The 19,829-nt window shown below is 34.4% G+C and overlaps 5 protein-coding genes across 7 annotated transcripts; 1 reads left to right on the plus strand and 4 right to left on the minus strand.

The window, feature by feature from the left end:
- Positions 1-1,181: 1,181 nt before the first annotated feature.
- On the minus strand, positions 1,182-2,289 carry LOC124914476 (ribonucleoside-diphosphate reductase small chain). Its single transcript, XM_047455033.1, has one exon. It carries the CDS (start codon positions 2,231-2,233, stop codon positions 1,241-1,243), a length of 993 nt encoding a protein of 330 aa, XP_047310989.1. The 5' UTR covers positions 2,234-2,289; the 3' UTR covers positions 1,182-1,240.
- A 1,433-nt stretch (positions 2,290-3,722) lies between these two features.
- Positions 3,723-6,628, minus strand: LOC124914691 (uncharacterized protein YciO). Of its 2 annotated transcripts, XR_007096831.1 has the most exons (10): positions 6,426-6,628; positions 6,222-6,337; positions 6,101-6,154; positions 5,993-6,017; positions 5,801-5,923; positions 5,552-5,715; positions 5,402-5,471; positions 4,892-4,990; positions 4,331-4,520; positions 3,723-3,939 (listed from the first exon to the last, which is right to left on the minus strand). XR_007096831.1 is itself a non-coding variant. In XM_047455288.1 (9 exons), the coding sequence occupies exons 1-9, from the start codon at positions 6,603-6,605 to the stop codon at positions 4,434-4,436; spliced, it is 918 nt and encodes a 305-aa protein (XP_047311244.1). In that variant the 5' UTR covers positions 6,606-6,628; the 3' UTR covers positions 4,206-4,433. The 2 variants fall into 2 exon arrangements, 1 of the variants encoding a protein (XP_047311244.1); XM_047455288.1 differs by lacking the exon at positions 3,723-3,939 and having other exon boundaries at positions 4,206-4,520.
- Positions 6,629-7,432: 804 nt separating this feature from the next.
- Positions 7,433-9,729, plus strand: LOC124914951 (B2 protein-like). 2 transcript variants are annotated; one of them, XM_047455583.1, is made up of 6 exons: positions 7,433-7,539; positions 8,032-8,612; positions 8,708-8,808; positions 8,885-8,968; positions 9,061-9,171; positions 9,253-9,729. In XM_047455583.1, exons 2-6 carry the CDS (start codon positions 8,033-8,035, stop codon positions 9,295-9,297), a joined length of 921 nt encoding a protein of 306 aa, XP_047311539.1. In that variant the 5' UTR covers positions 7,433-7,539; position 8,032; the 3' UTR covers positions 9,298-9,729. The 2 variants fall into 2 exon arrangements, with proteins under 2 accessions (XP_047311539.1, XP_047311540.1); XM_047455584.1 differs by having other exon boundaries at positions 8,032-8,549.
- Positions 9,730-10,507: 778 nt separating this feature from the next.
- Positions 10,508-15,232, minus strand: LOC124914973 (ATPase family AAA domain-containing protein FIGL1). The gene is made up of 13 exons (XM_047455608.1): positions 14,919-15,232; positions 14,334-14,469; positions 13,822-14,214; positions 13,249-13,484; positions 12,736-12,863; positions 12,512-12,630; positions 12,344-12,436; positions 12,064-12,165; positions 11,756-11,858; positions 11,239-11,322; positions 11,042-11,137; positions 10,849-10,976; positions 10,508-10,768 (listed from the first exon to the last, which is right to left on the minus strand). Exons 1-13 carry the CDS (start codon positions 15,230-15,232, stop codon positions 10,667-10,669), a joined length of 2,034 nt encoding a protein of 677 aa, XP_047311564.1. The 3' UTR covers positions 10,508-10,666.
- A 1,363-nt stretch (positions 15,233-16,595) lies between these two features.
- Positions 16,596-18,936, minus strand: LOC124914326 (SWI/SNF complex component SNF12 homolog). The gene is made up of 2 exons (XM_047454845.1): positions 16,914-18,936; positions 16,596-16,825 (listed from the first exon to the last, which is right to left on the minus strand). Exons 1-2 carry the CDS (start codon positions 18,449-18,451, stop codon positions 16,738-16,740), a joined length of 1,626 nt encoding a protein of 541 aa, XP_047310801.1. The 5' UTR covers positions 18,452-18,936; the 3' UTR covers positions 16,596-16,737.
- Between the last annotated feature and the right edge of the window lie 893 nt (positions 18,937-19,829).

The following is a 19,829-nucleotide window of genomic DNA, read 5'->3' on the forward strand; positions in this document are numbered from 1 at the left end:
TGAAATTTAAACTTGTTTTAATTTGTATAACAAAACCCAAAAACTTCACAAAATGATTGTTAAAATTCATTTTGATCTTTTTTATATGGTTCTAATTTATTCGTTTAAATAAATTGTTTTAAAAAATAAAAATAAATTAGTTAAAAATAAATGTTAATGAAAACGGAACCTTAAGATCGTTAGTGGAAACTTATTTTTTTTTTAATTATTGACCATAATCTTCAAATTTTAAAATTCATTTAAATGTTTTTTTTTTCAATTAAAATCTCAATCTAACTTTCAAAAATTAAAATACCAAAGGAGAAGTTTAAATAAATTTAATTAGTTAAAAATCTTATAATTACAATTTTTTTAGATTTTAACGAGTTAATAAATTATTTCGAATATACATAAATAAAATGAATTTATATTAAACTTGTTAAAAAATATGACAAATTCAAATAAGTAAACTCATGTAACTGATTTTGCCGTACATATAACTTTGTATTTTTAGTGTTGATTATTTTAAATTTAATTATATGTATAAATAATAACATTAAAAAAAATTTCAATAAAATAAAACACATTTTCACTGTCTCTGTCCTTTGTTTTGGAGAAATTTGACAAAATGGAAAAATGGTTTTATTTTTTTGAACAACACATAAAATTAAATACGTTTATGACATTTTATATTTTTTTTGACGAAATTGTCTTTGTCGCGAGACATAAGCAGATGTCATGTGAAAAGTCGACAATGCCTTACAAAAAGTTACAATCTCGCAACCGGCAATCGTGAGACGTAATTTATTTATATATATTTTTTTAAAAATAATTACAAAAAATAAAAAATTGTGTCTCGAAATTACTGATTGAGAACGATTATTATAGACTTTTCGCAACGGGGCATTTTCATAAAAAAAAAAAAAAAAAAAAGTCAAATAAAAACATCTTTAGTTGTCATCCAGTCAAAGAAATCTTAAATAAATCTTAATCTTCTAGAAGGAAAGCTGGATATGCACTATTGAAAGAACTCAATCTGGTTGTATATTCACTATTGTTTTTATTACTTAATAGATTTGTTGTACCGGGCTCTATGTCATATAGCAGTAATTGAATCTAATTGTGAAAATATGTCATCTTTGTAAGCAATCAATTGATTTGGATCTTAGAAACAATAAAAACAGTCAAAAAACAATATAAAGTTATATAACAAAACAATATTATTTGAAAATAACAATTACAAAACATAAGCTAAAAATGATTAGAAATCTTCATCCATCTTGAAAACATGAGTTGCAGCACCATTATCATTCAAACTCGACATAACAGAAGCTTTCTGATATTCCCCCACCCTTTTCTCAAAGAAATTAGTCTTACCCTGCAGAGAAATCAGCTCCATCCAATCAAATGGATTCTTCGCATTATACATCTTCCCATATCCAAGCGAATCCAAGAGCCGATCAGCAACAAACTCAATGTAATCACTCATCAATTCACCGTTCATTCCTACAAGCGCACACGGCAAAGCATCGCAAACAAATTCCCTTTCAATCACAACAGCATCACTTACAATTTTCCTCACTCGTTCCTCGCTAGGCTTCGTCTTCAGCAATGAATACAGCAGGCAAGCGAAATCACAGTGAAGACCTTCATCGCGAGAGATTAACTCGTTTGAAAAGGTGAGTCCAGGCATCAGACCGCGTTTTTTCAGCCAGAATATAGAACAGAAGCTACCGGAGAAGAAAATTCCTTCAACGCATGCGAAAGCGACTAGACGTTCGGCGAATGATTCAGATCCGTCGATCCAACGTAAGGCCCAATTAGCTTTTTTCTCAACGCAGGGAATGGTGTCAATCGCGCGAAATAGTCGGCTTTTCTCGTCGGAATCCTTGATGTAGGTTTCGAGAAGGAGACTGTACATCTCGGAGTGAATGTTTTCTATGGCGATTTGAAATCCATAGAAAGCTCGAGCCTCTGCGACTTGGATCTCTTTCATGAACCGGCCGCCGAGATTCTCCAGCACGATTCCGTCAGAAGCGGCGAAGAAGGCGAGGACGTGTTTAATGAAGTGTTTCTCATCGTCGGAGAGCGTTTCCCAGTGACGTAGGTCATCGGAAAGATCTACTTCTTCAGCTGTCCAGAACGAAGCCAAGGCCTTCTTGTACATCTCCCATATTTGTGGATACTCAATCGGAAACATACAGAAACGGTCTGGATTTGGGGCCAAAAGTGGATCTTCAGGGATGAACGGCATTTTTCACTGTGAGATATTAGGGTTAGGGTTTCGAATGAATTATACAGTCTCTAGTCTCTGCAGATATATTTTTATAAGGGAAGGGAATGGGGGTAGATTTCAAACAAGCGCGGGTATGCGAAAATATTCCGCGCAAAATAACAAGGGTATCTTTGGAATTTTGGAATTTGGCCCAGCCCTTTTAACCAAAGTCTTGTTTGAGGTGGGCTTTCTTCTCCTTATTATTATTATTTTCAAATAAATACCTTCTCCATTTGTAACATTTTTTTATGTAATTAATCAAATAAAGGAAAATCAAACCAAACAGGGGCTAAAAGAGAATATGTAAAATTACAAAAATCTTTTGTTTAATTTTGAAACTCGTGAATAGAGTGCGGGAGAAGTTAGCGGGAAAGAGGAAAATATCAAAATAATGAAATGGAGGAGCGGGAAAGTGGAAATAAACATTTTCAAATTTTGGCGCTAACTTTTTTCTCTCTCTTACTGTCCATATGGAGAAGAAGAAGAAGTAGGTGAGAATGGTGACTTTGAGATGGTGTTTGAACAGGTCATGATACGCATCTAAGCTCTGTAAGTGATCTTCATCTTAATTTAATCGGAAAATTATTAGGTTTTTGATTCATATCTTGTTTCGTTTTGACTATATCGGCTGGATTTGATTCACTGTATTCTTATATGTTTCTATACTTGATTATATTTTCTAATCAGGAATTGATTTCTATTCTATGTTGAGTTTAACTCTCACAATCTAGCAGGTTCAAATGAATCGTGTGCTTTATTTAGTGTTTACAATTTACTGAGTTTAATTGAATACAATTGCCGTCCAAAGATTTCTTTTCTTAAGTTTGGTAATGTTTAGATTCTCCTTTAGCTATTTGCTGGTGAATGTGGATGCAACTGAGGTTAATTAACTACTGTTGTCTGAGGTACAAACATGGGAGGAGACAGCACATCGGAAGACTGCTACTCAGTTAATAAATTATAGCTGATAATACTTTGGACAACCTGTAAAACTAGTTTTGTCCAACTGGCTTAGATTCTTTATCTCATTCTTGTTCTGTAAGCTGATCTTTTTTTTTGTCCATGCAAGCCTGCAACCATAGAACCTACCAATTGTCTTGTCATTGGGTCGGAAGAAGGGTTGGACAGTGTACTGAAAGACAGTTGCAGTCTTAGAACTTATGGCAATGAAAGAAATGCTCAAAGTTCTTTCAGATTCTGAAATTGTTCTTGTATAGAAAGAATCACTATGATGTTGAACCAGTATTTCCTTGAGACGTTAATAAGACCCTGGGCAGATTTTTATTCTAGCCTGACATGCTTCCTTTTTGGTAGTGAAAGCTACAGCTAGCAGATATTTTAATTGAGCAAATCACTTGTGATATTAGAGATGTAGGTGAAGATCAACAAACCTAACAAAATACACCTTGGTGGTGAGGAGTTATTTCTCTCCTCAATTACTCCTAATAATTGTTAGTTGAACATTCAATGTTTTTGATCATTATACATTCAACATAATCAAGAACTACATTTCAATCATCTTCTTAACAAAATTCAAACAGTTTAATACCCATTACTGAATGAATTTCCATTATTGGTGTAGTGGCTAGGCACAAGATTGCTTGAATTCACTTGTAAAGCATGCAGGATCTGCCATGTTGAATTCATAGCAGAAGAACTGGAGCCAAAAGAACAAGCAATTTATCCTACATGCAATAATTATCTTCGGTAAGTATAATTCCTTTTCTTAGTATTTTGTCTGTATATATGATAAAACTCTGCATGGATCTGGGTTATAATTTGAAAGGTTAAGGTTTTAATTTAGAAAGCTCAAACATCTAAAGTTAATACCATTCCCCAACAGTTTTTTTCTTTTGAGCCTGGATATCAATAGGGAAAATCGCACATCAAATGAGCATGATTTGAAGAAAAACAGTAGGTTTATTTGAAGTAACCCATTGCTAGAATCATATCAAAAAACTGTTATACTTTTCATATAATCTGCTGGATCAGACAAATGTTTACAGAAAAAACAATAAGATTTTCATGTGTATCATCTGACCAAGCTTTTTACAGTGTACAAAGTTAAGTTAGCACCTGTGCACATGCAGGTATGTATCATCGTCCATGTCAAACATGACCTTTCTCATCCTGTAATATTTCCCCAGGTCTGTTGATGTATATACAGTTCCATTGCCTTCTATGCAGTAGATGAGATAATATCACCATTTTCGTTTTCTACAGTATATTCATCATCTTCTGCTTCCATCCATGGTTGTTTAGGCCCCTGTAACACCCCCAACAACCCAAATCCAACAAATTCTATTAAATGCTGATTATTAATTTTGTATCCAAAAAGAGCTGATAAGGACCATAAGAAATAGATATATTAAGAAAGTAGATGTTTGTCCAACAAAACTAACTACACAATAACAAATGGCAAGAAGAAACCATGCCCAAATAAATCATATTGTTATGGTTTGCCCCCAAAATATACTATTATTGGATATCAAATGAGTTAAGCATCTCACACCAATCAAAAATGAAATGCTATATTTTGATTATGCATGGTGATGAATGATAATATATCTATTATGAAAATGTCAACTCTTGAGATGAATAATAAATAATGTGTTCAATTTTTGTATGATTAATTACCTTTCCTTGCCTAATAATTTTTGGGAAACTCCCTGTCATATCAACAACTGTAGATGGATCAGTCAATCGCATACCAGCATCAACAACAAAATCAAGTCCCTGTAGAAGGATGAAGTAGGAAAGAAATATCATAAAAATGAATAATAAAGCTCTTCATGCAGGTATTAAGGCTGTTTTCGAATGATTCATTTTTTTGTTTCTATTATGATTCGGAACAATTCTACATTTTTTATTGTAATGCCCCACATTTTAAATTCAAGAGGAATATGGTTCCCTTCTATGAGTCAGCCTAATGGACTATAAATACCTTTGTAGGCACCGTTTTGAGTTGGGCTGATGTGGTCTAGTGGTTTGCCTAGGGTATTTGCAGTCTATTTTCCTCACAAAAGCCATTTAAAAGACTAGCAATTTTTTTAAAACATTGGCCAAATCTTAATTCAATTAATAGCAAAAAAAGCGATATTTATCTTTGCTAGATATACAAACTAACACAAAAATGAATGAAATTACCTCTTTCCCATATACATCAGCTATTATAACTGGATCTAATATCCACTCATCTTGATTTGGGGACTTCACACTAAAAAGATTACATGCATCAGAGCACATAATAGACTTATAAGAAAAGAGGAAAGCGAATTAGATTAAGTTAAAGCATACCTTGTGGATATCAATGATGTATCTATCTTCTCTAGTATAGCTTGACAAATAGGATCATCAGGCATGCGAATGCCTACATTTTTCCTGTGTGCATACCTGGAAGCAGAACCATACCTAGTACACTGTTTTGGTAGTTCTTTACTTGCAGTTAAGATGAAGGTGTACTGTTGAAACATAACCCCAAATTGATTAACAAAAGAGAACAAATTTATCCATAAGTGTTAATGTTGTTAATGTTGGTGATCTTACAGGTCCAGGTAAGCAATGTTTCACAGCCCGAAATATGTTTATGAAACCGTCTCCATTACCACGAGGAAATCCTGTAGTGTAAGTGTCTATATCTCGGAAGGAATGACACAAAATGCTCAACGGCTACATAAATAATTTAGGGTCAAGCGAACATATATGCACAAGAATTCCTTCTGCAAACAAGTTGCTTACCTTTGAAGGTTCTATTCTCTTTATCCTACATACATAAAGAAAACTGATATTTATCGAAATGTTATCACGAAAATTTGTAAACAAAATTTTATGCGAGACAGCATTAACCTGCGGAGACGTTCAATAGCCGAGGCGTTTCTCAAATCACAAGCCATTGCATATCTATACAAAGATGCAATCAATATTTTCAGATAAGAAGGTAATATAAGCAATAACAATTAGATCATACACTGTATCAGTAGGAATGACACCAACAGCTCCCTTTTGTAGAAGCTCAATAACTGGATCCAATCTCCAACTATCTGATCCTGATGGATCAACTTCAATGTATAGCAACCCATTCTCCTATTATTTTCAACCATATATTTCAAAATAGGAATTCATAGTCCTAATTTGGTACATAAATATGATACATAAATGGAAAGAAAGTGACCTTGGTAAAACGAGGTAGTGAATACTTGAGGCGTTTAGGGTTTCTCTTTATAGAGGCCTGTACTATAAATCCTCCTCCAATCATTCGTGGAGAGGAAACGGTCATAGGTAGAGAATTAAGTCGGCGGCGACGTAATGAAAGCGAAAGAACGCCGGCGATTGCGTTAGTCTCTAAAGCCATTCTCCCTGGAAACGCAGAGATTAGAAGATGGATGGATGGATATAGTGTGAGTAATATTCTCCTCCATTGCAGAAGTGTATGGACAGTTCGTGGTCCTTCTTCTTCTACGACTGTTCTCGTATTTTCAATTGTTTGTCTGGGATCTGTTTGGATTTATAAATAGAAATTAATTTATATTGTTAAAAAAATAAGATAAAATATTATCAAAAGTTGTTTTTCTTAATTTGATATAAATGGGGTTGTAATGAATTAGGAAGAGTAGGTAGTACGTTTCTTTTAATGTATTTGGTTGGTAATTTAAATGGGAAATTTGATTAAATAGCCTTAAAATGGGGATATTTGACTTTTTGACCTCTCATTATAATAAAAAGAGCCGGTGACACTTTTATATTATTTGGACGAAATTGTCTATGTCGCTAGACGCAATCGCCGGTTACGAGACGCACCCGACATTCGCGAGACGCACCCGTAAGACGCAACCGACAATCGCGATACGAATAAAAAAATTGAAAAAAAATAAATCGCAAATACTGGTTGCGTCTTGCGATTTTTTTTTATGTGGGGTCAAAAAGTCTAATCTTTTAAGGGCATCTAGTCAAATTTTCCATTTAAATATATTTTAACAAGTAATAAATGTTTTTATTACTATTTTTAATTATAAGAAAGTGATATGGGTGGGATGTCAAATTATAATAAATTATGTTTATAATTAAATTTAAATAATATTAAAAAAAGAAGGAAGGTATATTCATATTTTATCCTAATTCTAAAGCATTTATTTATTTGAGGGTATAATGGCAGTAGCGTAATACATGGAAACATTTCAGGTATTTACGGAAGATGAAAATGGTTAAATAGAGTAGAAATTGTTCTGTTGGGCTTTTCTTCTTCTTCATCGCTCGTTTGTTTGTCGGCAGAGAGACACAGAACAAAGGTACTTCTCTCCCTCTTCTTCCTCTTTCGGATCCCCAAATCTAGGGTTATTATTTACCGACATAAACGATTCAACTCAGTTCTTAATGTTTTATCCATACCCACCACTGTAATTGCACTTTATTCGATCTGTGACTGACTGATCATGTTGCTACTAATATTTAGCATTTCATTTCATTTTCATTATGAAGCTTGATCTTTTATTCAATATAAGATTGATTTACAATGAGTTTTGTTTGCTGCAAAAAATAAAGAAAGAAAGAAAGAAAAGATCTGCTCAAGATATTTCCTTTTAGGTTGAAAATTAATCATGGTCTGAAATGTTTTCCGTATCTTTTAGCATCAAAGTTCACTTTTCTGCAAAATAGCACTTGAGAATAGGCTAAAGAGAATCACTTTCACCTTGACGGAGATTCCAATGTTGTGTTTTGTTTTATCTGAAATTCATTGGATTGATTTCTTGAGCATGTTAAATTGTTTGATTGTGTACTAGGATGGAGAGCAAGTACAGTTTGTGGCAGTTGGGCGATGATCTCCGAGGACAAACAAAAGTAGTGTCGGACGATCACAAATGGATGGATGTTGCATCTAAGCTGGCTGAGCAGACGAGGATAAAAGGAGAACGGAGGAATAATCTCGACCCATCAAAAGGAGCTGAAGCAGCTAGGACATGGGGAAATGCAGGAGGATTCCAGGAAGATAACAAATTTGAAAGTTTTTATTTTAACATGCTTAATCTTGAATCCAAGATGACAGAAAATATGAACAGGTCATCTTTGAGAAGTGGTATGATGAATAACCAATACATGAATGTAGCCTATCAGAAGAGCATGAATATTACTGGTGGGAACTTGGCCGAAAGCAAGTATGGCATGAATAGCCATTACAAAGAGGCTAAAAACAGCGATTACAACAACAACAATTCTGATAGTACCAGCACAAATGTTGCAGTTGACAAAAGGTTCAAGACATTACCTGCTGCTGAAACTCTTCCAAGAAACGAAGTTCTTGGTGGGTACATATTTGTATGCAATAACGACACTATGCAGGAAGATCTAAAGCGACAACTATTTGGTAATGGTGTTTTCCTACTTGGAAACTTCCATCTTTTTTTAAGGGCTATCTAAATAATTCATTATTGATAGACATAAATTGTGCTGTTTTTGTAGGGTTGCCACCAAGGTATAGAGATTCTGTGAGGGCAATTACACCGGGTTTGCCTTTGTTCCTGTATAACTACACTACTCATCAACTGCATGGCATTTTTGAGGTCTGGCCTAGTCTATATCTTTTCTCTTATTTTTTGTTAGTAAGGTTCCCTTACTAACTTCTTTTGTTTGATACAGGCTGAAAGTTTTGGTGGGTCTAACATAGACCCAATGGCTTGGGAAGACAAAAAATGTAAAGGAGAATCAAGGTTTCCTGCTCAGGTTGAAATGATGAATGAATAGGAGTATATGGATTTGGAAGAATAATGATTGTTTCTGTAACCTGAATTGTTTTACTGTGTTGTTTTAATCAGGTAAGGATTCGGATTAGAAAAGTATGCAAGGCTTTGGAGGAAGACTCGTTTAGGCCCGTTCTGCATCACTACGACGGGCCAAAGTTCCGACTTGAGCTCTCAGTTCCAGAGGTAAAGACCTATTAGAGATCTCATTTCCTGTTATTTGTAACAAGAAGGTTAACATAAGTTCTTCTCTTTTTTATGTTGCAGACCCTTGACTTGCTAGATCTGTGTGAACAAGCTGGTGGTGTGTAAATTAAAATCCAACTGTATGAGTTTCATCGAGCAAAATAGGTGTGTTTGTAGTAGCCAACTAGTGTTGTTTGAGTGAGTTATGTATGTGTATTCTCATAGCGCAAGCTTGGGAAAGCATGAGAATCTGCCAGTCCAAGGCATGATGAAATTTGTTGTTTAGTTGCTTATGTTATATGTCCTCCCTCCTTAGAAAGACCCTTTTAATCTTGTGGGCTTACATTGATTGAGGATGATCAAGAAAGAAAGAAAGAAAAGAAGTGATGGAAGAACAATGTTGATGCTGCATTACTTCTTCAGTTCTCAAGAATGTAATGTTCTGTTTTCTTTGTTTCCTTACTTGTTTGTGAGAATCGATGCTGTTGTTGTAACAATAATTATTGGGTCTTTCTTAGACCCTGGAACCCCCAAATGATACTTGTTTTTCTGTGTTAATCTTCTCAAGTTATATGCGTTATGAGAAAAGTTATGAATAGTCATTATGTTGTGATGCTATCATCAAATATCTGAAGCATAGTGAAATTGTATAATCTTAAATGACATTCTTTTCTTAAGTTATTTACTCCAAAATTACTATAAATAAGATTCAAACTTAGGTTGTTTTTATTAAATTAAGTTCAAAATATTACAATTTTATCACTTTTTATTTATTAGTTTGTATATTAAATGATATTTATTCCTTTTTAAATCAAATAATTTTTTGAGATCTATCCAATTTAATTTGACAAAAAATAATTTAAGTGATTAAAAATATGTGTAATATAAGAAAATTTTGAAAAAAAAGTTCAATATTTATTTTTCACAAAAATTGAAAAGATTAACTTTGTGTATAGTTTATTTAACACATTTAAAACAATTTGAATGTTTAAAAAATTATGTAAATGGAAAATTATTATTTTTTATTAATGTCGTAAATTAATTAATAAAAATAAAAATAATATATTTAAGACCGACGTTTTGTCCATTCAAAAAAACCTCTAAAATTGTAATAGTTCGAACCAATATAACACAATTCAAATTCGAGAACAACCATCCACATTCTCAAATAACAATTTAGCATGATGTTACCTTGAACCTTCAATTAGTCTAAAACTGACTTTAGATTAAAATACTTTTAATGAAACAGCCTCAAAAATGAGAAATACATAGTAAAAAAAATGAGTTCCAACTTGCGATTAAAAATAGCATTTATTAAAAATAAGCATGTCTAATATTTAACCCATATGAACTGTTTTTTGTAAAGCAAAAAAATCACAAAATAACAAGACAGTGGGAGTTTTTAGTTTAATCTTGATATATTATATATATATATATATTTTGCAGTGAATTAGAAGAAGGAAGAGAAAGTAATAATATACCCCAAAGTTGGATGCTAAACTGACAAGCTTCCAAATTGTTTATTCCATTCCTCGTATGTCCCAAGCTCATTACAAGACACAGATGGCCTTACCTCTTGCAACGCATTCTTGAAATCCTATTTATCATCATAACCCAAATTTATTATTATTATCAGGGAATTATGAGAGATTTACACATTTTACCCATTCTCCTTACCTCAACAATAACTGTCCTCAAATCCTCCTTTTTCAGATTAGTAATCTCTATTCCTTGCCTCAGAGCATCCCTCAGCGGACCCATCGAAGCATCCATTACTAGATTCTTCATGTCTGATCCCGAATATCCTGTCCAAACCAAACGACTATATTCTTCATCTTTACTTACTAACAGTACAAACAAACAAACAAACCTTCAGTTAACTTGCATATGCACTCCATATCCTCTTCACTCAGCTTAAATAACTCATCTTTCTGTAGCAGATGCCGCACAATCCACGCTCTTGCATCTTTTTTATTATTATATTAACCGCAGACTAGTTACCATAAGTCGCCAATGCTCCCTTCTATTCAGGTAATTCAACTTAAATAGCTAAAAATAAAAGCGTACCTGAGGAAGGCAGGGGTATATACAGTCGTTTAGTAAGTCGCCTCCTTGCTGCCTCGTCGAGTTCTTGGGGTCTGTTTGTGGCTCCTGGAACCAGAATAATGGAAATCATTGTTATATAATATGATTGTCAATATGTACTTTATTTACCAAGATAACTCAACCTGAAATTAAGTGAATGAAGAAGATTTTGTCAATATTCAACATAGAGAATATCTTTCTTTTCATGGATAATTATAGCATCAAGTCCTTGAACTCCCATTAGGGAAACAAGTCACTACTAGACTAAGAGCTTGACTCATGTAGGCTTTTTTTAAATAAATAAACCAATTTTCGGAAATACCTTGTTATGAAAAAGTGAATTATTTGGGTGAAATGACTAAAATATATATGTAAGGGTGACTTTGTATTTTGGTTGATGAAGTGATTAATCATGGGGAATAACCCTTCATCAAACAAGGCCTAGAGGTGTGGGGACTTAAGATGGAGAGATATCATGTACAATTAACTCAACTACTACCTATAAGCAAAACTTGTTCATTTCCATTATCAAAGCCTTCCATCTCTATGAGAAATTGAGTCTTCAGTCGTCGACTTGATTCATGTTCTCCTTCAGATTTCCGCTGCATTGATACAAAAAGGGTTAAATTCTATATAAACAACTCTTTTCCCTTATTGGATCAGAAGATATGGATTTTTCTGAGTGACTTTGAGTATGACATGTTTCTACACAGTGGAAAACCACAAAAAAAGTTTAAGCTCTTGTTACTAATTCAGCAGAGTAAAGAGCGTTTATAGCTCACCAATTTAAGTTTAACTTCACCATACCTGAGAAAGAAGTGAGTCTATTTCGTCAATGAATATCACAGCTGGTTGGCGGCAGCTGGCAACTCCAAAAAGAGCACGCACTAATTTTTCACCTTCACCAATCTATACTTCAAAAACTTCTATGGTTATTACAATGCACTACAGAAATTATTTAGATTGATGCTTATATTAGAACATGTACTTCAGAAAATCAAATGTGTTTTTACTAGTATTTATTTGAGTTAACAGCATTATAGGCATTACAAAGTCTATAAAGTAAAACAGGAGAAGCAATGCATACCCATTTACTCGTTAGTGAACTGGCAGAAATGTAGAAAAAAGTTGCCTTAGCCTCTCCAGCTATAGCTTTACCAATTAACGTCTTGCCAGTTCCCTATAAATATGCAAACGCAAACATAAGTAAGAAACATTGTGGCATTTGTGATCAATAGAGAGAGTCCATACTTACTGGAGGACCAAACAAAAGAAGACCTCTCCCTGGGGTACGGCAGCCTTTGAATATGTCGGGACGCAATAATGGCCATATTACCATTTCAGTAACACATTTCTTAGCATGCTCCAACCCAGCTATTAAATTGACAAGAAAACCATAAAAAAAAGGCTTAGAAGAAAATGTTGATAATACAGAAACAATCATGTTAATAAAATATACGGAGCATGTTATAAATATACCAATATCATCCCAACGGACAAGGGGATCCCGGTTCATAATTTCATTACTGATATGTTCAATAAGCCTGGGTTCCAAGTTCCTTAACTTCTCAGGAAGTTCACCATCAGGACCATAGAGCATTTCCAAACTTAAAAGAAAATGCAATAGAGTAGAGTAGGTTAACTTAAAAAGTGAAGTGAAATCAAATCCAACAAAAATATATGGGGTTTTGTCACTATGCAAAAAACTACAACCTTTGGCTCACACTTGTGATCCAAAAAATAAAACAATACCCTTTTACAGTAAGGGTAAAATTGTAAAAAAAAACAAATATAAAAAGTGGATAAAAGAGTTGACAGAAAAGTTATATCAAATGAATTTCATGTAAAACTTATTTAATCATATTTTTCATACAAAATGCAAAAGATCACTTTCATTTTTTTTCCCAAGCTAATTTAAGATAACAATAGTAAGAAAGACAATAGCCTGCAATAATGTGCAATGCTTAATAACCAAATGTTCAGGCTACTAACCATCTCCTTGTTGAGTCCTCTAATGTGTCGTCACTCTTCCCTGCACCTCGTGATGCCACACCACCCGTATTGTTTCCATTGGACCGGACAGGTGGAACAAAATTACCACGTACACCACGGCGTGCAAAACCATATGATTTTGCACCATAACCCCCCCTGTTATTATCATTCCTTGGAGAGACAGATGCACATGGAGAGCCTGACATCCCTCGCCTTTGCTGCCTTGCCTCCATTTCCTGTTGGACCACCATCATTAAAAGAATTATATTAGTTTTTTCTCTCAATAAGCTTGTGTCATGTGTCTATGTTAAGTTGCCCCTATCCTGAACATTGTACACATTAAGTGCATAAATAGTTCAGATATTCCTAAAGAGCTTGGATGCTCCCACGTTTATTTCAAGAGGCCTCTATCTTTAGCATAGCATTATAAGCCTACCCTACCACTTTTGTCATCTAACTATGTGTGCTGACACTATAACATGGTTCCAATGATTTATTAAAGCATAAAAAAGGTACAGGTTTGTCCTAAGAACTCAAGTAGTATGTTTTGATTCTTGAACAATAAAGTAATACCAATTTTGTCCTGGCAGTTACAAAACCATTTGCAGCCCCATCAGTATCGGTATCGGCATCTTCATTGCATGATGGCGATTTTATTCCATCAACTCTTGGACTGTTGATTTCTTTATGTGTTCTTTTTGTCCTGAAACCATTTCCATGAATCCTATTTTCCTCAAGTTTGGGAAATCTAGAACCACCATGGTTGTCGATGGTGTCTTGAAGTGAATCCACCCTTTCCAGTATACTTGAGACCTCAGAGATACTTCTGTTATTCATAGAGGTCTCACCATTTGTGCTCCGTTCAGCAGTTGCTGTGTTGTTTCTGTACAAAAATGGCAATTTGGCTTGTGTCATTACTTTTGAGGTCTTGCAACTTTGCTTGTCTTGTCTATCCAGTTGACCTCCCTATATTAAAAGCCAAGAGCTTATTTGTTATTGAGGAAGTCATTGCAAAACAAAAGTTCTCTTATAAATGAGACTAGCAAATGCAGTTTGAAGATGAGAGAGTGTTCAGAAGTTGATACTGATTCTTTGCTAGGTTCCTCAGTTTTCTGAACAAGTGCCTGAAAGAACTTGGACTCCTTAATTCTGCACATATCAATCTTCCCTTTCTTGCTAAAGATGCAGCCTGAATCCACACCTGCTTGTTCAAATGCAAGGCTAGAGGCATATACAGCAAAAATATACTAGTGTTAGTAATATAATGGGATTCAATTCTTGCAAGGGACTATAAACAACAAAAATATCCCCAGACAAAAAAAAAATGGAGAATATAAAGCTCTATAACACACAAAATCATAGAATCAATCAGCATTACATGAACATCTTTATCATGATCAAGGTCATCCACACTCAGATTATAGAGTATTTCATTTCTCTTGCATCATATTTTTGTGCATATAAAATTGCCAAAGATAAATCGAACTAGACAAGGAAATGATTTTTGTCCAGACAACTCATAGCTAGCTGAATACCGTGAATACAAAACTCTAGAACTACGAGTTTATTTAACTTCATGTAAATGAGAAATTGGACGCCTGAGAATTAGCTCGGCGTATAACTTCACATTCCAATCAAAAGAAGGATAGAGAGGGAGGATCGTAGTTTACCGATCAGATTCTGCAGCAATGGATTGTCGAGCGGCATCGATCTTGGAGAGAGCTTCCCGGCGAATAGGTTGAATGAATGCGTTGTCAACATCGGAGAGAGTATGAGAGTCGAGGAAACCTACTAGTTGGAGAGCGAGAACTTGTGCGGAAAAGAAATCTCCCTTCTGAAAAGCAAGGTCGGCACCGAAGAGGAGTGATTGAAGCCTGTTGATGTTGTTATCGACCTCTTTTCTCCAACAGACCTCCGATGCTCCTTCCGTCGCCGGGACCTCGCCGGCTTTCTTCTTTCCCGCCATTTTCATTTCGACTCCCATCTCAGTTTGTTTCTATCCGCTTTTAAAGGAACCGCGTGTCCCCAATATTTTTTAGTTTTGACCCAAAAAATATATATTCTTTTATGTCACATATTTAAATTTGTTTGAAAAAATAATAATAATTTTGTTTAAAATATATGAAAGAATGAAGATTTTTATAAATATGGATAAAAACCAATATAAAGAAAAAAATGTTGAATAAAATAAAAAAAAAATAGAACAAACATATAACGAATTATAAATTGTAACCAAGCTTCGTCATTGATTTTATCTTGATTCATAACTTAAGAGTTTTTCTGGTCATTGGCTAATCGGGACGACCTCGGAAGTCATTAATGTCAAAATAGGAAAAAGACTAGATATTTAGAAATGCCAAAAAAAACAATAAAAAATCCTTTAATTTAAGAAGACTACTCTTTTTCGATATATCTATCATAAGTAGTAATAGAAATAAACGACAATTTTTAAATGAAAACTTTGAGACCTGGACTTATGTTTTAATTTAGCTTTATGTCTCAACGTCCAAAGGCAATTATGCAGCGGAATTTTTATTAAGTTTTTCGCCCTTGTGCGGCCTGTTTTGCGCACCTGGACTTATGTTTTAATTTAGCTTTATGTCTCAACGTCTTTTTAAATAAACTATTGTCACTTAAATTATTTTAAAATGATTTTATTAAAAATTTCATGACAATAATTTAAATATGTGCTTCTCTTAAATAAAATTTTTAATATTTAGTTACAATAATAATAAATAGTTTTTACCTTTTATAAAATTACAACCCCATGAAAATTAAACATAATTTAATTGGTGAAATTACTATTTGAGATTGGGTTGAAAAAATGAATTGTGAAATATGAGACTATCAATTTTAATTATTTGAATAAACGAAAAATCTCGTCGATAATTTGAAACGCATATATCGAATACTTCTAAATTAGTAAACAAAATTATAACGTTTCAAAGTTTTATAAAAAAAAATACCAAATCTGTCTCTATTCGGATTTTTAAAAACTTTTCCTAAATACATTTTTTAGTCACCCAAACCATTTCAACAAAATAGAATAGTTAGATCTAAAAAAATAATCGTTCAAAACATCTATAAATATCATTTTATTTACAAATATGTCAAACTAATTAAAAAATAAAAATAACATGTTATAATTAGAAAACTTCATTTGATAGAAACAACCCAAATTGAACCTCAAATAGCATTTAATTTATTAAACAAAACTTTTTTACTTAAACTTGAAAAATTACTATCTAAAACATTAGAGTAATAAGTTGCATGTTAAAATCTCCTCTTCTGTAAGACAGATGTGCATGGGTGTATCGTTTAAATGGTCGGAGCAACAATCAAACTCAGATGAATAATGTTGGGTGGATGAACATTGCATATTATAATCTCTCTAACTATGTCATATAACCAATTCTGATAGACAAAAGAAAATGAAAAATATAGAAGGAGATGTCAATGACCACAACCAGGTAAGGAATTTCAGCACCTTCAAATCTGTCCAGCACCAAAACCAGCACCAGCACTATCAACAACTGGAGGCTTCCTGTTCAGATATCGAATAACCGCATCTTCCACCCTGTTTATTCATCATAACCAAGTCACTATTTTATGCAAATTTGTTCATCTCCAATCAAATATAAAACATAAACGAGTAATGAACTTACCATTGCTGGTTAAAGAAATCAGGTCTTCGCTCTTTCTCAGCATTACGACTTCCTTCACCCGAAGCTACTCTTAGATCCTTCCTCTGCGATACAACCAAAGCATTGATAAACTCCACCGGTGATTGGCTAAACCCAAGGAAAAACGAGCGTCGCTTCCTATGATCGTGAATTTTCCTAATAAGAGAACATATATCTTCTTCGCATCCCTCAACTTCCTTGCTCCTTTCTGTGTTTGCTAATAGAACATGCAAGTCCTTCTGTATAGGAAATGGGACGTCCACAGAAACGTCGTAACACGCCTCACCAACTGGGCTATTTCCGGCTAGCTTTATCTTGTGCTCCAAATGAATAGGCTGAGGGGGAGATAAATGGTGGGATATCATCTGAGGGATCATCGTGAACTTCACTTTCTCCTCTCCAAACACTTTCAGAAGTGGAGCATCGCAGTGAAAGAAAGAAGGGTCGTTAGGGTTCTGCAGCTTTCTAGCCTTCACGTAATGCCATATGGCGGCTAAGATCCTAGGGCGAGTATCGACTTCAATACCTAGAACTTCCATTAATGGGGGTGACAGCTTACACTTCTCAGGCATGTAATTCATTTCCAATCTTATATTTGCGGAGAACTCTTTATCTCCTTTCCTCTTCACCTCGAAACCCTCGTGCGGTTGGGGTGACCGAGCAGCATCCCATACTATAACATGGTTTTCAGGATACTGCCGCTGGTCTAAAGAAATGGTGACTCTTTTGAAGAAAGACGAAAACTTAGGGTATGAAGAATTCGTTTTCTGAGCCAGACCAGCCTGTTCAGGATCCACTCCGTCTTCCAAGATCCTCCCTACAATCTTCATAGTCCAGGTGGGAGGTTCGGAATTCTGCTTCTTGGGGATTGCACGAGACTGATTAGCAAACGTGTTGAACACGAAAATTCTGAGAGTTTTCTGCATTGTGGGAGGGTTCTTGAGGGCTTCCGCTATGTCAATCTTCTTCCTAACCAGAGCAGAGTCCACACGAGACTCGAATTCGAGTAGCTGAGTGTAGAGTGCGGATTCAGGCAAGATGGCGGATACTCTCTCGTGAAACTGCTTCTCAGGAAGCTTCTGCTTCTTCTTGTTACGAGCCACAGATGCCATGAGATCCATGTTTCTCATTGGAGAGACCATGTTGGGAGCAGGCATGCCATGCGGGCGTAGATAAGATGGTTTAAGCAAGGGTCGTTTCATCAATAATGAGTTTGCCGGTGAAGACGAACCTAAGTTTGGAATGGTAAGTCCTTGTGCTTGTAATTGAGCTTGGAATTGGGCATGTGCAGCTTGTGCTTGAGCCTGGGCATGAGCCTGCGCCTTGGACTGTGCTTGAGCTAATGCCTGGGCTTGTGCAGCTGAAAGCTGAGCCATCTGAAACTGACCAGGATAGCCTAGGGATTGTCCCTGTAGATGAGCAGTTGGATTTGCTGGTAGATTTGAAGGTCCAATTCCAACGTTTCCAAATGGAGAAGATGATCCCATATGCTTAGAAGGGTTATTGTTATTTCCCGACATTCTGTATAATCTGTGTCTATTACTTAAATCAGAAACGATTACCTCGTCTGAACCCTAGAAATGTATAAGCTCGTCCTAGAACCGATAATCGATCTCGCAACAGGGTTTTATGCATTTATTTATATACATAGACAAACGCATACAAGTAGTAGTTTGAGTAAAATCAGACAGATCTACGTTTATGTCAAAGGATAGAGACAGATAGTAGAAGGAATTAACTGATTGTGAGAGTATTATCAGCTGACCGTTTTGATGAATCGAGAGACACGATGAAATAAGGCTGCGAACATGCTCGAACAGACGAAACTGAGGAGATTTGATCCAAGCAGATGAACCGGTTTGATTAGTTGACGGTTGAGTATTCACTCCATCGGCAACAGGACAGCAGTTTCTTCCTATTTTCTGAAGCTAAGGAAGAACAATGGAGAGTAAATTCTGAGAAATCGGGTTTGAAAGGGGGAAGAAGATGAGGCCCATTTTGCGGGACGACAAACATGGATTTTGTTTGGGTTGCTGTCTGTCTGACCCAAACGCCAATTTTTCAATTTAGTTTAGAAAATGACGAAATATCAAATTCCTTGCCGTGTCCAAATTTATTTGTCATTTTTTCTTTATATTAAATTATGGAATTCTGTTAAAGTAACAGGTCCTTCAAAAATAATATCAAAATATTGATTATATTGTGATTGATTTAGTGATTTTTTTTAATATATTAGAGTACTTTAGACATATTGAAATATAAATGGTATGAATAACCTATCAAAATTGGATAAACTTCTTATATGTTAGAATTGTTTCGAAATTGATAACGTATAATATCTTCGCTCGAAATAAAGTTGTTATACTTATATATATAATAAATGATAAGCAAAACATACACAAATTTAGTATTTATACAAATATCAAACATTGATCAAGTTATTTGAGGGTGATTATAACTTTGAATTTTATTAAAATGAAAATAAGATAAGAGTAAGTTAAAACAAATTAAACAGACTTTTGAGGCATTTTGATGAAAATTATTTTTATTAGGTTTTATCAATGTGGGTGATATAAGAAATTAAAATGGTACAAAATTCATAAAAACATGAAGAAGAAAAAAAACACGTGTAAGAGAAATATCAACTACGAACATTCTTCAATGAACAAATGTAAAGCACCTTTGAATTCAATTATTACCTCTCATTTGGTTACTGAGAATGAATGCAAGCAAATTTGATATATAATAAACAACACACTGAGAATTAGAAACAAACAATCAATCCTCATCTTAAGAGTGTTAAAAAAAAAAAAAATGAGATGACAAATCTTATGCTTATCATAACATATCATGATCCCTCTCCCAGCCTAACTACAAAAAGAAGTGAATACCCAGACT

The sequence above is a fragment of the Impatiens glandulifera genome, chromosome 9 (genome assembly GCF_907164915.1).
Source record: "Impatiens glandulifera chromosome 9, dImpGla2.1, whole genome shotgun sequence".
Classification (NCBI taxonomy): Eukaryota; Viridiplantae; Streptophyta; class Magnoliopsida; order Ericales; family Balsaminaceae; genus Impatiens; species Impatiens glandulifera.

Excerpts from the sequence above, each read along its gene's own strand:
- LOC124914326 (XM_047454845.1), bottom strand. The coding sequence starts at position 18,451 with ATGTCGGGAAATAACAATAACCCTTCTAAGCATATGGGATCATCTTCT. Across the intron at positions 16,826-16,913 it reads GATTTCTTTAACCAGCAATG|GGTGGAAGATGCGGTTATTC; the intron begins GTAAGTTCATTA and ends ATGAATAAACAG.
- LOC124914691 (XM_047455288.1), bottom strand. The coding sequence starts at position 6,605 with ATGGCTTTAGAGACTAACGCAATCGCCGGCGTTCTTTCGCTTTCATTA. Across the intron at positions 6,155-6,221 it reads GTCATTCCTACTGATACAGT|ATATGCAATGGCTTGTGATT; the intron begins GTATGATCTAAT and ends ATCTTTGTATAG. Across the intron at positions 4,521-4,891 it reads AAATTATTAGGCAAGGAAAG|GGGCCTAAACAACCATGGAT; the intron begins GTAATTAATCAT and ends GGGGTGTTACAG.
- LOC124914951 (XM_047455583.1), top strand. The coding sequence starts at position 8,033 with ATGGAGAGCAAGTACAGTTTGTGGCAGTTGGGCGATGATCTCCGAGGA. Across the intron at positions 8,809-8,884 it reads AACTGCATGGCATTTTTGAG|GCTGAAAGTTTTGGTGGGTC; the intron begins GTCTGGCCTAGT and ends TGTTTGATACAG. Across the intron at positions 8,969-9,060 it reads AATCAAGGTTTCCTGCTCAG|GTAAGGATTCGGATTAGAAA; the intron begins GTTGAAATGATG and ends TGTTTTAATCAG.
- LOC124914973 (XM_047455608.1), bottom strand. The coding sequence starts at position 15,232 with ATGGGAGTCGAAATGAAAATGGCGGGAAAGAAGAAAGCCGGCGAGGTC. Across the intron at positions 12,437-12,511 it reads TTCTTTTGTTTGGTCCTCCA|GGAACTGGCAAGACGTTAAT; the intron begins GTAAGTATGGAC and ends GCATATTTATAG. Across the intron at positions 10,769-10,848 it reads TGAGGACAGTTATTGTTGAG|GATTTCAAGAATGCGTTGCA; the intron begins GTAAGGAGAATG and ends GATGATAAATAG.
- LOC124914476 (XM_047455033.1), bottom strand. The coding sequence starts at position 2,233 with ATGCCGTTCATCCCTGAAGATCCACTTTTGGCCCCAAATCCAGACCGT.